Source organism: Lepisma saccharinum, chromosome 18 (genome assembly GCF_977018435.1).
Source record: "Lepisma saccharinum chromosome 18, izLepSacc3.1, whole genome shotgun sequence".
Lineage (NCBI taxonomy): Eukaryota > Metazoa > Arthropoda > Insecta > Zygentoma > Lepismatidae > Lepisma > Lepisma saccharinum.
In genome coordinates this window covers 33,028,709-33,046,321 of record NC_139246.1, presented here as the reverse complement: position 1 = coordinate 33,046,321, position 17,613 = coordinate 33,028,709, and the positions used below count along the sequence as shown (strand labels likewise).

The 17,613-nt window shown below is 38.8% G+C and overlaps 1 protein-coding gene across 1 annotated transcript in view; it reads right to left on the bottom strand.

Annotated features, from left to right (window-relative positions):
- LOC146002204 (uncharacterized) overlaps positions 1-17,613 on the bottom strand; it is a 129,780-nt gene that overhangs the window by 48,946 nt on the left and 63,221 nt on the right. The window contains exons 3-5 of the mRNA XM_083139922.1: positions 12,733-12,892; positions 8,941-9,199; positions 1,898-2,008 (exon numbers count right to left, since the gene is read on the bottom strand). Of these exons, the coding sequence (XP_082996048.1) occupies positions 1,898-2,008; positions 8,941-9,199; positions 12,733-12,892 (530 nt within the window). The remainder of the gene's footprint in view (positions 1-1,897; positions 2,009-8,940; positions 9,200-12,732; positions 12,893-17,613) is intronic.

Below are 17,613 nucleotides of genomic sequence, written 5' to 3'. Positions count from 1 at the left end.
GTTTTCTTCAAGTGACTACTACTGTTCATGCGCAGTCATCTGGTTCCCCTCGAACATCCGGTTACGCTGACGGTTGTATGAACGTTAATACGAAACTTCGAAGTGGAGATTCTTTTACAAGGAAAAGGGGTACAAGCTGTGCAGCATAGGTTACCGAAGGACATGGAGAGAATGTATGTCTGAATGTACATGAACAAATAACTCTACAACATACCTTTAAATATGATTATATGAATTCATGAAATCTATGAACACCTTTTCGTCACAAAACAAACACATGTGATTTAGTCTTAATTAAATCACCATTTTATTGTGAAGCAATCACTTTGTTTGTAGCCTACTTTCGTATTATCAAGCGTATAAGATTATGTAAGGTTGTAGAAAAGATAGACGTTTAATTAGACTATAATTAGTGCTGCCATCTACCCTCGGGTTTGAAAATGTACAATGCAAGTCCAACTATCGTTGAACGCTTGAAACGTATCTCAACACTTTTGTTATTTTTTTTTAAAAAAACGTTGGTTTTTAATAATCTGCACTGCAATTGCTCATCCAAAGGATTCAACAAAGTTCACTCCTTCATGCTAAAAATTGAAAGAAATACTTTTCTTGACTATCGTCAGTCTGTGGCGATATCGACGCACAACTGATGAAAACAAGTGCTCATTTCTTAAATCGTATACTTGTGAACTGTACTGCAAGAAACGGGGACTAACCTAAACCGGAAGTTCCGGGAGAACCAATGTTTGTGTTTGCATTTATAACACTGTCTTTTAAGAAAGTAGCATGCAAGGAAAGGGACCATAGTCTCTCACCCCTTTGGACCAGCATTCCTAAAGAAGAGAACGCGAAATTTAGGGAAATTGAGCAAATCTCTTCTCTTGTGAAAATACTAAGGACCCCACTGAATTTAAGACAGAAAGCTGTTTACATGATAATTCTATTTCATCTTTAGTAAAGAAATGGAGAACATTTCGATTTAAATACCGCGATATAATAGAAACGGGACAGTGACGGTTGTTTTACATTGTTTTTAGTGCTATTATGTGAAACAAATTTCGGGGGGGGTTGAACTTATCCTCCGCACCCCCTTGGGGTAGAGAAAGGAAAGAGGGTGAAAGAAAATAGAAAGGGAAACGAGAAAAATACAGGAAGAAATTCAGCGGGGGTGCTGGTGGGCATTTGCCCTCCCCCCGGAAAACTAATGGCAAAAATTTTCAATCTGTTCATTGTGCTTTTTTTACGTGGAAAGTTACAAAAATGTTATTCTCCTTCCAAATAATTTGAAGTAAAACATTTCCGTCAATGGGAAACTGTTGTTTGTACCAGTGGGAAAAGGTTTGTTTGCTTCTTCCCCCTGGAAAAAATATGGGTACGCCCATGAAAGGAAGAAAAGGGAAATACCCGAACAATATTCTATATTGACGTCACTGTATACGTAGAAGAATGAACCAACTGAAAGAAGAGCAAGCCTTATTTCACGACAACGAATTTAGATTTCTTGTAGTTCTTAATTTGCACACTAGATGCCAGCACAAAGCAAATACAACGAAATACCTATGAAACGTAATTCATTGATGAACGATAAAAAGCATTGAATAAATTCATATAATATAAATATAGTAGGTATAGCTGAAACAATGAAATACGTAATGTACTAGTCTTTTAATGAGTACTTTGTCAATTTCTTGCAGCTAAAACTAGTAGCAATGAATTATTAATTTTATCTAACACTATACTTTTCCACTATTGTAGTGTAGTATTTTGTCTCTCACAATTTGGATGTATTAAGCTGATAGTTCAGGAGCATATATCTTGTGTCTTGATATTTCTACGTACCAAAGTTATTTTCAAGTGCGAATGCAACAATTTTGAACATTGGTGAAATTGAACTAACCTTTTTCTTCAGTTTCTCGTTCACTAAGCTTTTGAAGATCTTGATCACGGCTTCAAATATGGACGGGGATCGTATGTAATTCATTTCTTGCATCTCACAGGGCAGAGCGTCCTGAAAGAGAAATATTTATTTAAAAACTCTAGTAATTATAACTGCATATACAGCTAGCCATATATGACTGCAGATAGATATTTTATATATTTCTGCCACTTTTGGCTTATCTCGAGGATGAGGATGAATGATGATATGATAAAACTGAAGATCGGACAAATAACACCCATGCTCATGACGGGATTCGAACCCGGGACATACAAGACTTCAAACTACTTGCCGTCCACACGTAATGTTTTGTTTGATCCACCTGGCATTATCATGTAAGACCGACGAAAGAAACATTACTTGTAGACCAGGCTTTAGGCCACCAGAAATTCTGGCAACGTTGTAGGCTTGTCACCCGCGGTGTTTCTCTTCGTACTCTGCCATCGTATGTGGCAAGCAGTATAGTTTCAGTCAATTTCAGTACATGACAGCCTCCCTCGTGGTAAATTTTCCTAGAAGTCTCTGGCATTGAAAACCAGCATGTATATGCCCAAAAAATTAAATCTGTTTAGATGTTCTCCTAGAATGCTAATTTAATTCGAGTTGATTGTTGTCTAAATCAGCACCGTAGCTAGATATTTTGACGCCCTAGGCGAGATTGTAGTTTTCCCCTCCCCCAAACCCCGCGGACTCCACGATATTTTATGCGCGTCCCTAAATTATTTCCTTCTTGTGCTACGGTTTGTGATATTTACATCCTACAAATTTTGAAATAAGAAATGAAAGGAAATATGATTGAAAGATGATATAGATTATATGCAAAGATTAGTAGTTTGCATTTCTGATTTTAAAAAAGTTTATCATGTTTAAGAATATTTCAGTAGAGTTCGAAGAAAATCTGTTTGGGAAACAGAGAATTCCAGTACTGTGCTACAAGACAAGTGTCAAGTGTAAATTCCTCCGTCGCACATTCTTACTTTGTTATGTAAAAAGAGCTTTGAATGGCGCCCTCTGTGCATGGCGCCCTAGGCGTCAATCCCTATAACCTACCCTTCGCCCTCGCTATGGGCCTAGTCTCAACAGGGGGGGGGGGCATACAATTTTCAGCCATGCCGATATTATTATTATTAACAGTTTTGTTATAGTACTTCACTTCCACTATAGGTCTTTTCTACTCTTACAGCGGCAGGTCCTAGTTGCGGAAAGGTAAGCGGGGAGCGGGGAATACGCAGCAGACCAACCAGACAACAGCGGTGGCGCCGAGAGTTACAACGCGGCAGGAAGATGTAATACGTGAACTTCGTTCTACTGGCTGCTACATTTCTTATCGTCCTGGATTGGTCGTTCCACGCTCTCCTTGCCAGCATTAGGATCGGCTGCCGTAATAGTAGAAAATACCTTTAACATCGTGTTCTGTATTAATTAATAACACTTATAAACTTGAATTATGCATTTTAGGCGATTATCTCATTACAAATTATTCTTTAAACTTTGATAAAACGATACACTTATATTCGTCAGCGACTCATTTCTATGCAGCTTCCTGTGCTTTCGGCTTATTTGAAAATCCCCCCTGAGTCTGTATGTAATTGGAAACAAGTTTACATTGCCACGGAATTACCAGTAGTTAAAACATATCCTGTTTTGAACATCAACCTCGTTATTAATATTATCCAAAGTTTTATTAACGAAGGTTTACAGTGCGCCATCTACTACACGTATTGCACTCAAATGCAATACCAAATGCATTGAAACTTTTAGAAAAAAAATCCTTATATTTACGGCAACTATTACAATTACATTTTATACATCCCACACATTATATTTTAAAAGTTTGATTGATGAATATAGCCCAAGCCATGTCCCAAAATTCACTGCCTTATTTTGCGATTAGTATTCTAGACAAGAGTTTTATTATGAAAATCATGTTGGAACGGGTTGACTGATATCGCTCAAATGCAATATCGAACCAGTACTCCTACGTATATACTATGGAAATTTAAATTCAAAGACTCTAATTTTACGGCAATTATTTGTGACTCTTTGTCTTTCTGTCAGAAATTATAAAAAATATTCTACTTTACGGCTGTTACAAGCATTTTAAACACGTTTCTTGATACAATGTTTCAGGTGAAAACACGCTGCCTTCAACATACATTAATTTGTAGTTTAATCAATGCTACAAATGTAATGTTTACCAAAAAACAAAGAAGAGAAGTTATTCAATGAATCTTGTCAACAATATTACATTGTTAGAGCTTAATAACCGAATGAACAATGAAAGCAATACGTACACACATTGTTGTATTGTACACAATTGAATTTTATATTTAAACGGTTATGTTAGCAAATTGTGCCGCAAGTGATGTTCTAATATTTCGAAAATGAGAAAATGTCAACTCACGCACACACACACACACATACATTATGAATATAATAATGTCTTGAATAACCTCAATTTATTACTATTATTAACTGTGTATTTTAAGTGGCCGCGGTGGCTCAGTCGGTAACGCGTCTGACTACCATGCTCAAGGTCCCGGGTTCGATCCCCGGCCGGTTCAAATCCGGGAACTTTTCTAACGGTGGAAGCGGCCCCGGCGCCTACCCAGCGTCGAATAACATGGGTACCTGGGGGAAACCCTGGGGGGTAAAGGCGGTCAGGGGCGTGATGCTGATCACATCACCCCCACTCACGACCGGATCAAGAAAGTGTGGGGCGTTACCCCCACACCCCCTATACGCCTTCATGGCGTGGTGCTATGCACAGGGGAACACTTTACCTTTTTTACCTTTAACTGTGTATTTTCAATAACGTGATTTATGTTTAATAGAAAAACCCGTAAATTACAAATTACAAATTAACGAAACAGTCAGAGGTTTCTCTCCGAAACCGGGTATAGAGTTCCATTTGTAGAATTAGACATCATGAGACTTCATTTAGACAAAAATATTTTACGTGTGTTTTCATATACAGGGTGACTGGTAATTAGATGTATTCCATGAAAGGGGTTAAAGTAGAGACAATTTGCAATAAATTTGACCATATGATACCCCGTCCGAAAATTAATAGTTTTCGAGATAATCGAGTTTCAATTGTTTTTTTAAAAAAAGACAATTTTCCACATAAAAAGATGAATTGAGAAAAAACTGCTCATTGTATGGAACATATTTCAGCGTTTGCTGATAGCTAACAAATAAGTGGTTACTTGAAAAAAAAGTTTTTCCCAAATAACAATCACATGTAAGTAACGGGTGGGTCTAAACTTAAAAGTGATGATAAAAAAATGCACTCTTAGTTTACTTGGCAACGTATTTATAACAAAAATGGTATGACACGAAGCTTACAAATTACGTAAATTACTTCCCTGATTCATCAGCTATCCAACAAGGTACAAATGTTGCTGACATTCACATTTGTGTACAAGAAATAACACTTGATTCATCTTCATGTGAATGGAATCAATGAACAATACAATTAAAAAACATTACACGTCTTGCTCAAAGTGGGCACCTCCGTTACGAATGCAGGCACGCAGGTTTTTACGGGTCATTTGGTCTCGTAACTCGTGATGTGATGGTGGCCTTGACGTGTTGACCAGCTGTGAAGATCCTCTCCCTGAGCTCTTCTTGCGAGTTTACCGGTGCCTTGTCATGTGGCTCCAAATGTAAAAGTCGCAAGGCGTCAAATCGGGGGATCGAGCCGGCCAGGGAATCGGTCCGCCTCGGCCAATCCATTTCTTTGGGTAATTTTCATCCAGCCACTGTCGCACTCCCAGGCAGAAGTATGGATGGGCGTAATCAACAATCATTTCATCGAGCAATTTTTCCTGCCCCAAATCTTAAATGGCATCACTTATGAACATTTTTTGTGGAACGGGATGGCAATGTTGTTGGAGGATGTGCCTCTAGCTACAAGACATGACATGATTTACCAGCATGAAGACTGACCAGCTCGATCCCCCGATCAATTTGACGCCTTGCGACTTTTACATTTGGAGCCACATGACAAGGCACCGGTAAACTCGCAAGAAGAGCTCAGGGAGAGGATCTTAACAGCTGGTCAACACGTCAAGGCCACCATCACATCACGAGTTACGAGACCAAATGTCCGTAAAAACCTGCGTGCCTGCATTCGTAACGGAGGTGCCCACTTTGAGCAAGACGTGTAATGTTTTTTAATTGTATTGTTCATTGATTCCATTCACATGAAGATGAATCAAGTGTTATTTCTTGTACACAAATGTGAATGTCAGCAACATTTGTACCTTGTTGGATAGCTGATGAATCAGGGAAGTAATTTACGTAATTTGTACGCTTCGTGTCATACCATTTTTGTTATAAATACGTTGCCAAGTAAACTAAGAGTGCATTTTTTTATCATCACTTTTAAGTTTAGACCCACCCGTTACTTACATGTGATTGTTATTTGGGAAAAACTTTTTTTTCAAGTAACCACTTATTTGTTAGCTATCAGCAAACGCTGAAATATGTTCCATACAATGAGCAGTTTTTTCTCAATTCATCTTTTTATGTGGAAAAATGTCATTTTTTAAAAAAAACAATTGAAACTCGATTATCTCGAGAACTACTAATTTTCGGACGGGGTAACATATGGTCAAATATATTGCAAATTGTCTCTACTTTAACCCCTTTCAGGGAATACATCTAATTACCAGTCACCCTGTATAAAAGCTTTCACAAATCTGCAATGGACATTCCAAAGGAAAACAAATGAATAATATATTATTTTAATCACTACTATTTAATACAGGTTAGTCTCCTAGATATCAAATTTATTTTAAATTATATTAGTATTTATGTAGTGCCATCTATTTATTATATAATAATACTTAAATATATTTCCAGTGCTATATAAACGCTTCAAGGGGTTGTGGAGTTAGGGCTTGACACATTCTTGATCTCGGCCGTACTGGAGGTGATGTGATCAGCAGCACGCTCCAGCTGTTGTACGAAAATATCCTCACCTATCCAGAGAATCGAACAACGGTCTCCAGCGTGGCAGACTAACGCCTTACTGAGAACCACCATGCACTCAAATCGTTTCTATAATATTATTAATTATTGTGTATTATGCATTTGACGACCAGCTTTGCTCAGCACAGAACGATACACACACACACACATACATGGAAGTGTGTGTCTACGTGTGTATATCGAGTGCCTACCAGATGGCTTGGTGGTAACGTCGTCGCCTTGTAGTAAATGTGTCCCGGGTTCGATAGCCGGTGGAAGAACATAGGATCCCAAGTTAGGCTGTAGGCCCAGTCTCGGTTAGATTGATTGATTGATCGATTTTGGTGTTTTAAGTTCACTTTATGCACAGTAAGGCTAATCGGGACTTGACCTACAGTTTTAAAGTGGGATCCGAACCACTATGTGCCTCCACCGGGTATCGAACCCGGGACCCCTTGATTACAAAACGACGACGCTGCCACTGCGCCATCGGGGAGGCCCATCTGCATAAAATGGACTTAAAACTCTCATTCAATAGTCGTGCTGTATAACTGGAGATCTACACGTAGGCTATTGCATGCAGCGTGTCTCGCTTAGAGGGATCGATAAATAATTGTTCACCGTTTAAAAACAGAGGAAGATATTGTTACGATTTTCATTTTTCAAGATGCAGAAACTCTCAGAGTTTATACGCCAATAGTGAATACACGTGGTTGCGCATGCGCGCTAATGTATAATGCGGGAACAAGCCAGGCACTATTCAGTGGAGCAACAGACACGTGACGCGACAGGAATGTGGACCTTTTAGATGTCTGCAGGGCAACTCAAGGCGCACATGTCGAGTCAAGAGTTTCTACATCAAGGTGTGTTAATACTAAGAATGGCGGGAGGGGTCAAAATGACCACTACTTTCACCATTTCTATAATAACTTTCCCGTTTTTCTTATTTTTTCCTCGGGGTGTAAGGGGTGACCTTCCACGTAGTACACCCAAATGTCAACCTCACTTCCACGTTAGTGCACCCTGGACTGAAGACTAACGAGGCTCTGGCGACTGGCCCCATGGCCAGTATAATTTTGTTTGTATTGTCCTGTTCTGTTGTCCTTATGTGTGCTGAGTGCCCCTTTACAGCCTCAGCTTTTAACGAAAGTCAGAACATTTTAATATTTTATGATTTTAATTCTGCAACGATAGAGTTGTTATTTGTAACGATAAGGGGCTGGACCCCGTATAATGTGACGGGTGCAAAATAGCCTTAGTGCTGACGCACCCACAATTTTAAATTCAAATAAAAAAAAAATCTTATTTTTTCCTCAAAATTTTGTGACTTATCTTAATTCTTTATCCTTTTTAAGACGGTATATTGAAATCCACAAAATATTATATATTTCTGTGAAATTTCATGTTATACCCCTAGAACAGCTGTAGGGTTTAATTTAACGCCTGTAAAGTTTCATTTATGTGTGCTGCAATATAACCGTTAGGTTCCTGTGTCAACCTGTCTCTTACCATGCTCCTACTTGTCACAGTCAACATGTCGTCATGTAGGTGACGTCTCCGAACATGTTGTATCAAGTACCAATTTCTCGTGGTGAAATGTTGCGTATTCTGGAGTGTTCAGTTCTTTATTACTATAATTTTTATTTGTAATCAAAATTTATCACAAACCACTTGATTATATTGCACAGAAAATAATATAAATTAAAAATATGTTCCCATTCTAAAATAATTATATTTTTTAAATGCTTTTCTTATGAGGGGTCAAAGTGACCCCTTTCCGCTGTTTTAGGGGAGATCTGATCCTTCTAGTGTTAATGAACCATTATTTACACTTCAAATTACCAATTATTTATCGATCTTTCTGAGCGGAACACTGTGTATGTGGCATACAAAATGGCCCGAGCATGTCGGATATACAATATCATCCTTATTCTGAGGATCGTGCGGCGTTTTTCAAGAAAAAATCTTTAGTGATACAGGCCCAAGATCGAGCGGAAATTTTAGTGTACTCGTAAGTAGCCACTTACTTGAAATATTGTTGTACTTTTCTTAAGCAAACTGGCGCTCATCTGCGTGACGTGGCCCATCGTAACCTTTTCCAGGTCCGTGACGGGGACCACACCGTTCACCACCATAGAGTCATCTTCCAGCAGCATCACGTCCAGCACCATGGCAACCACTTTAATGAAATCGGAGGCGCTGAACTTGCTGGAGTCGTAGGCCCCCAAACGGATCATGTAGGGCCGCGGAGAGGTGGCCGTGGCCTTCTCTAAAGGTAATATACACCTGCAATCAAAGACATAGGGTTATAGGCATGAATTTGAATGGAAATTTCGTGACAATTGCGGTTTTATTATGGTTCGATTGATTGATTTGCTTTATTTTACTTCAATTTTGTGCCGCTTTTGGCTAATATGCAAAGCTGAGGATGGTGATGATACGTTGAAATTGATGGACACTCACAAACATCCATACCCATGCCGGGATTCGAACCCAGGACCTCTGGCGTCGTAGCATGATGAGCTAACCACTCCGCCACGGGGGCTGGTATATTATGGTTTCAATTCGGGACCCTAGTTTTCAACTTCTGAACTAATATACCCTGTCAAACGCACACAGTTCATGCAATTTTGAATCTAGAACATTGTTATAGCTTTATATTTCTTACATTGTTAATTTTACAATTGTTAGTTAAAATGATTATTCCTCCACCTTCACTCTACACCTGAACGTAAGCAAGGCTCTGCGAAAGTACAGATTCGACAAGCTTCGACCAGTAAACACCTGCAAGGGAACGGGATTACGTGGAGGGGGAAGGGCGACTGAAGCTTCCAGCCTTTCCAGCAGCATGCACTGCTTCACCGCGCCAATTAGCTTTCTCGACTTCTCTAACGTTATGCGCAATTTTGCTTCACAATTTTAGTAATATATTACTTGCACTGATGTTATGTTATTCCATTTTATACCTTGTGACTTGTTATATAACTGTGACAATTAAATTAATTTACACTCATCTTGATGCACTTCACGCAGTTGAGCCAAATAAGTAAAATTATAATTGAAGAAATGTATTTTCTCTATGTGTGCAGTTCACAATATTCAAATAGTTTGATCTCCGTGCGGTAGTTGGCAGGAAATGTTACGTGAACTTTTGCCCCATCTAGTGGAAGAAATTTATACTACGTTCACATGGACACTGGTTTCTTCTCTAATTAGCTTTGATAAAACAAACAATTGACGCTAGAATACTTGGTTTTCTAGCATTTCTTGCTAATCACTTTTTTTTTTTTTTTTGAAAAAGGAAATACCCCCTACACGGAGGTATCCCCCACCATTCACTCTTTTTCTCACTTTTACACTTTTCAATTCTTACATTTTCTTTGTTTCTTATCAACTGGACGAACACAAATACCCATGCCTTACCCGGGACTCGAACCCAGAACCCCTGGCGTTGTAGCGCGCTCTGCTAACCACTTTTTTTTTTTTGTAAAAAGGAAATACCCCCTACACGGAGGTATCCCCCACCATTCACTCTGTTTCTCACTTTTACACTTTTCAATTCTTACATTTTCTTTTGTTTCTTATCAACTGGACGAACACAAATACCCATGTCTTACCCGGGACACGAACCCAGAACCCCTGGTGCCACTTCGCCACGGAGGTCGACATCACTTTATCACTTATATGTACCTTCTCTCTCTCTCTTCGAATGGTTAGTACAGGCGCCACAAGGGCCGGTATTCAAAGTTCATGAACGTTTACTGTGTTTAGTTTATCCCTTTATCCTCACCGTCGCGAATAACGTAGATTCAGAAAAGCCACTTATAATAACAACAAAAGAAAAACAGGGAAATTATCTATCTGTACATTTTTAAACATTGTTGCCATCTACCTCTAAAAATTTATCACCAGAATGAAATATGATATCATTAAATACAGACAATACGTAAAGTACACATTTAAGCTTGGCTTCAGTTTTGCTTTATCAGTATAGTATTAATATTTGTGTTTTGTGCCAGCTGCAAGTGAAAGAAAACTATTTGCAAAGAAAATTGCATTTTCTTATTAGGTACAATTTGAATATACAGGGTGAGTCAAAAGTCAGGTTACATGGGAAGTTTCTGACTGTGAGTGAAGGAAGATGCTGACGAAAGACAAAATTGTGTATATGATTTTCCTGAGTGGCCACCGCGGTCTCCAGACCTGCCATCAATGGATTTTGTCCTTTGGGGTCAATTAAAGGCGCTGGTGTACTGAGTTAAGATTCACAACATCCAGCATCTGAAGGAACGCATTGTACAGCCATGATTATGCCGGACGTTCTGCAAATGTTCTGGAGAACTGGAAACGTCGCGATGTTCAAGGTGCACACATTGAAGATATACTATAAATCCCATGTAACCTGACTTTAGACTCACCCTGTAGTTAATTAATTATGCTACCTAATGTAACCCAGTAACTGAAGTGGGAAGTGTTAGCTGAAGTGAGGGGGCTGCTTGTATCGTTTAACATTGAAAAATGAGACATCTGAGGTGACGCTTTGCGAAGAATTTGCTAGCTGGGGGATACGATCTCCTTGCATCCCGCTTCACTTTAAGCACTGAAGGCAAATGAATTACGTTCCTCTAGGTTTGGTGAAATTTTCTACTAGTGCACAATCTCTCCAAATTTACTTATGTTTATTATTAAACTTAAACATAAATACTTCAGAATCACGTAGATACGTTGTAGATATGAAATTACTACATAAGATCATTTATGGAAACCTAAGATGCAGCATCCCACTTCACGAACTCTCCCTCAGAGTGCCTAGACACAAAACACGGAGCAAGGAAACTTTCCACACTCCAACTCCAAGACTCTCACTCATTCAACGTTCACTATTTCATAGGCTGTCAAATCAGTTCAATGTCATCTCAAAGCAAACCGATATATTCAGTTCATATCCATCTTTTATCACAAACATAGAAAACATTGTATATAAGTAATGCTTTTGTGAAACACATCTGTTTACCTTGGAACTGTCTTAACTTGTTTATGTTTATATTTATATTTTGTGTATATTATTTTATTTTATCTTGTTTCGTGTGTTCATTTTAACACTAGTGTACTGTTTTAATGTTGTTTCTCTCCGGTTTAAAATGGCTTCTGCTGTACTGGAAATTTCAATAAATAAATAAATAAATAAATAAAACTGCACTTGTTTTGTACACTGCACAACATAAGTAATTGCAAAAGTCCAAACTACCTCCTTTCGAAATTAAACTTCAGAAGCAAAATTCATTCGCATTCAACCAGAAACGCTGCCAGTTTCAGCTTACCTCGTTGCAGAACTTCAGCTTATCAGGCCTCTTACAGTTACGCAGCACCCAAAGCCTGGAATGCACTACCAAATCTATCCAAAAATCAAAATTTGAGACGTTTTCACGATGTGCTCCGTGAATCACTGAACAACGATCCGAAGCAGGGTAAATCAATATATGAATAATGATATATACTGTGAGTTGCAATATTTTTGTTTCTTACTATCAACTTTCTCGACTTCAGTTACTTTATTATCTAATTCACTGCTAATATTTTTCCAATGTATATGATTTTATTCGTGTTGTATTTTATTGTACTTTCTTGTTCAATTTCTTTGTAATCTTGATTTTTATTTTATTTTTATTTTAATCTGTAATTTTTGGAGTTAGGTGGTAGACCAGCAACAGTTGAACCTCGCCCAGCAATAAAGTCAATTCAATTCAATTCAATTCAATATCATTTTTAATGACTGGTTAACAATGTGAGAAGTATGCAAGACAGAGAATATATCTCACCCTATACTCAGAAGCTCTTGTAGTACAGGTGACATTGGGTCTCTGTCGGAATAAAATTCAGGTACAATTGTCCTCATCGTGTAGTACAGGTCCAGCTTTTCTTTCGTCTTTTCCAAACTGTATTTAGAGTTACGAAGAAAGGAAATGAGATGTTGGTCATCTGAAAGAGAACATTCATGAAGTAAAGGAGAATGTGGGTTTATCTATTTGAGAATTTCACTAAAATTTACCAGATTCGATATAAAATGGGAACAGTTTAGTGTAGAATCTATATTATTTACTTACATTTTTAATAAAACAAAGTGGGGTGGGGAGCTCCTCGATGGCGTTGTGGTAACGTGGAGGCACACAGTGGTTCGGATCACACTTTAAACTGTAGGTCCACTGTCGCGATAGCCTCTTTGTGCATAAAATGGATTTAAAAAAATAAAGTATTTCAATCTCAGCAAAAAATTGCCATGTTAACAACAATTGATTGATTGATTAGGCGTTTTAAGTTCACTTTATGCACAGTAAGGCTAATCGGTACTGGACCTACAGTTTAAAGTGGGATCCAAACCACTATGTGCCTCCACCGAGTATCGAACCCGAGACCCCTTCATTACAAGGCGACGACGCTACCACTGCGCCTTTGGGAAGGCCCATGTTAACAACAAGTATTTCAATCCTGCAGATTAATCTATTAAATAAAAATGTTTGTTGATTACTAAAGGATTTATTTTTGTTAAAATGAATTTTGCATATGCATTTCAATCGTTCGATACGAAGTTAATTTTTTTGAAAATTGTTAAAGACATTAAAACAAATGCAAGTCACGTTCATGCTTAAAAATTGTATTCTTTCTAGTATTCTTATTAAACGTCGATTTTATTCCACTTTTAGCTAATCGCAACGTTCACGACGAGCGATGATTAGATGAAGGCGATGAAGGGACTGGGACTTAAACCTAGCAATTTATATCGAGCTGGCTCTTAAAAAAGTCAAATATATTTAGCTTTCTTTTGTTTGAATAATTAAGTTATTGCTAATTTTCCACTTGTTTTGCTTTTGTTGCGACAATGAAGATGAATGATTCGACAAAATAGATGAAGGAATTAACATAATCAAACCTCTCTATCGACAAACACTAAATCTTTGGAGTCCACTAGACTCATACGTACAGAGTGCTCACAAAACATATGTTCTGGCAGATGTTTTGCTGAGATTAATACAGGGTCACGTGTGCGAAGGCATCTTTTGCAGCTGCATGCAACTCTTGTGTTGTGTGATATCAGTTAATGTAGGTATTATGAAAAAAACACATACCTTCAATTAACGTGTTCTTTAACAACAACACTGTTAACACCACCATAAGGCTGTTTCGTCATTAAAACCTTAAATACGGTCATGTTTTTATTGGAGGAAAGTGGAAAGCACGAGAAGCAGAGTAGAAAGATGGGAATAGGTATGGCGACAAAAAATCACCTTGCCCAAGTGAAAATTTTGTATTGGTCCGCTGCTGTACAACGTAGTGTTGGGAATGTTCCTACCTGCTTCCCCTTTCGAGTTTGTATTCGTTCATCCGTAGTGAACAACGATAGTCTAATGTGTTTAAACCAAGAAAAAAGATCGTAATATTAAGACCGAAAAATCAAAAACAAACATTACCAATTGTATAATAAGAAGAAGTAAGTATCGTAAATTATCATAAGGATTAGTGTTAATTTACAATATATAGCACTTAATGAAAGTAGATCTCAAAGATTGCCTTTGTTTATATTTCTTACTTTATTTTCCCCAGAATCGTGTACTTTCTACAATTTTATTTTTAAATAAAATAAATTTTAGTGCGATAAGAACTGCCACATTATAAGTAGTGACATCTGTCCCTCAAAATAGCATTGCACATTTTTCCCCCAGTGCCAGCATATAAACTAACAAGCGTCGAGTGACCGTGTGGCAAATAACGCTTACAGTAAGCAGTGGCAGAATTGTGACATCAACTTTCCGTCTTATCAGCAAACGCCTTGACCTAATTCACACTCACAGTTGTCGCGAAACTAGGTTAGCAGAGCAAAGGTCACAGCTGTTGCTGCAAAGCCGTGTGTTTGGCTACCTCTTGAGGGAAGATTCAGGTTGATCGATTTCAACATAAACTTGAAATAAACTTTACACAATTCATGCTCATCGTCAAGTTTAGCTTTAAGAAGCAGGATGGGGGCAGGGAACAAGAAATTAAAATGTTCACAACCCCCGTTTCTCTTTGCGTCTATTGTCTTTTGCTTCTTATCTTTTCCTATTTCTCTCTCTCTCTCTCTCTCTTTTCTGGCTTTTTCTTTATTTTTCTCTTTTTGCTCCTTTTCTGTTCCTGTCTTTTTCTCTCTTTTCTATTGATATATTGATTTGCTTTTATTTTACTTAGCTTTTTGTTCCACTTTTGGCTAATTTGCGAAGATGGGGATGAGTGGTGATGTGATGAAATTGATTCACTTTTTTTTTTATAATGTTCACTGTTATTTATTTCCCTCTCTATATATTTTTATATCCTCTTTTTTTCTCTGAGACGCTAAGATCTAGACGGTAGGACGGTCTACTACAATCCTGGAGACCAAGTTTCCATTCTTAAGCTGGGAAATTTAAAGTAGGAATTTTTCCGGCTTTGTCCCTCCATAAAGTAAAGCGCCTCTTGGACTCAAATCAATGGGCACCTGTGGACAACCCGTGGGGGTGTTAAAGGCTGCCTGAGTGTGGTGCTGAGTGCTGCTCACATCACCACCAAATTGGCCGAGGTCTAGAATATGTTGCGCACTACCACCACATCCCCTGTATATGCCTTCATGACACGGTGCTATGTGCACTGGGAACTTTACAATTACCTTTTTCCTTGATGTTTCTCTCTTTTCTGTCTATACTACGTCCCAGTAGTCTGCGGAGCAACACCACGTATAACGGTAGAGAAGGAGAGAAAGCGAGAGGGCGGAGCGAAGCACTGTGCGCTGCTGCATACGGCTGGTAGTTGCAGTTGCGTTGCACTCTCCATGCAATCTCCTTGTCGTGCGTTCATTGGTCGAGCCATCTCTAATCACTACTTTCGCAGAGGACTTACTTTCTCCGCAGACTCCTGGAAAGGCGTTGTATTTCTGCCACTTCGGGCAAACGCGGCGATGAGTACGAGTGATGATAAGATGAAATTGATCAAGGGGTAGTAGGTCTCGAACCCAGTCATTTAGGTGCCGCGATCTAAAGTTGAACACTTATGGGGGAGAGGGGCAATTTCCCCTAGGTCCTCCTCTCTGCGGCAGCTACCGATCACTGTTGACAACTTAGCTCTTTTGGAGCCAGATCTGGCTCTTTCGTGCACTCGTTTGGCTGTCACCCGCCCCACTATGATACAACCACTGGCTCCGGCCCACAAGGCAAATTTTGCCATGAATATACGTTTTGCACGTGGCGTTATATTGTTATATTGGCTGCGTCACCCACCCCCTCTTACCTCCCCAGCTATCTTTATGTAGCGCCGTGGCTGAGGTGAAGATGACAATATTGTTATCCGGGAATCCTTTAATTTCGATTTCATATGAGCATCAGTGGATTATTGAGATGGGCGATGCCGCAAAATCTAGACGATGAAAATTAAGAATATATTGCCATCACTTTAAAGCTAACTGCAATATCAGCGTCCCACCCTTCTGACACCTAAAATTACCCTAGGAGGCACTATATGCAGCCTTCGTTAATCTAGCTCCTTGAAAGTCATCTTTAGCTCTATTAATGGTGAAATTTAGCTCTTTTATGCACATCAGGTTTGGCAACACTGCCAGGATGGCCGTAGGAGGCAAGGAGAAATGCATTAGGTTTATGGGACCATTATTTTATTCGTTCTCTTGTGAATATCAAACATCCAATGACGTAGAAAAGTACATGGACGGAAAAGGGACACGTTGAACTATGTCATAGTAGTAGGAAATGTCGAAACTCTCATTTGATTAGCCGTAACTTGAAGTAATACATGAGATTCTGTAAATACTTATTAACCATATTTTTAAAACATCGTGTCTAGGTAAGTAATCAACTTGAAAAACAGTTTCCACTTGCAACATGGAAAGAAATTTATACTCTCTTGCATACTAATCCCTTATTTAAATAGCAGTGTCCAATCCGACGATATTGAAGTAAATGTACAACTGGTGCGTAATTATCCCTCTTCGCCTTAAAGACTTCGGCCACCGAACTGATGTGTATGTGCAGCACTGTAATTGATTAATGGTGGCTCTAAAACATTATTAATTTAAAAATACAGGGTGTCCGGGCTAGAGGTATACAAAAATATATGCTTATAAAGAAAGAACTATACATTTTATGTTGTTGCGTAAATGCTCAATTGAGAGAAAATCTCCCCGAGATGTGATCGCCACCATTTTAAGGTCAGCACTGAGTCGTATTGATCGCGCATGAGCACAAATGTTCAATGTGACGCGCTCTGACAAGTCTAGCAGCGTACGCCTAGATCACATCTCGGGGAGATTTTCTATCGATTGAGCATTTACGCAACAACATAAAATGTATAGTTCTTTCTTTATAAGCATATATTTTTGTACACCTCTAGCCCGGACACCCTGTATTTCATGGAGGTGTTTGGGGGTACAGAATTGAGTCATGTTGTGGGGACACCCCCCCTTGCCCTCTTGACGAAGTGTTATGAAGAATAGAATAGAATTGCCGCCCAACTTGGCGAAGTGGTTAGCACATCGCGCTACGACGCCAGGGGTCCCGGGATCGAATCCCGGCCGGGGCATGGATGTTTGTGAGTGCCCATTCGATTGTATGAAAAATGCGGTCAGTGAAAATTTCGCTCAAATAAAATGTTGGGGAATTTGCTCTCAGCTTCGTGGACGAACTATG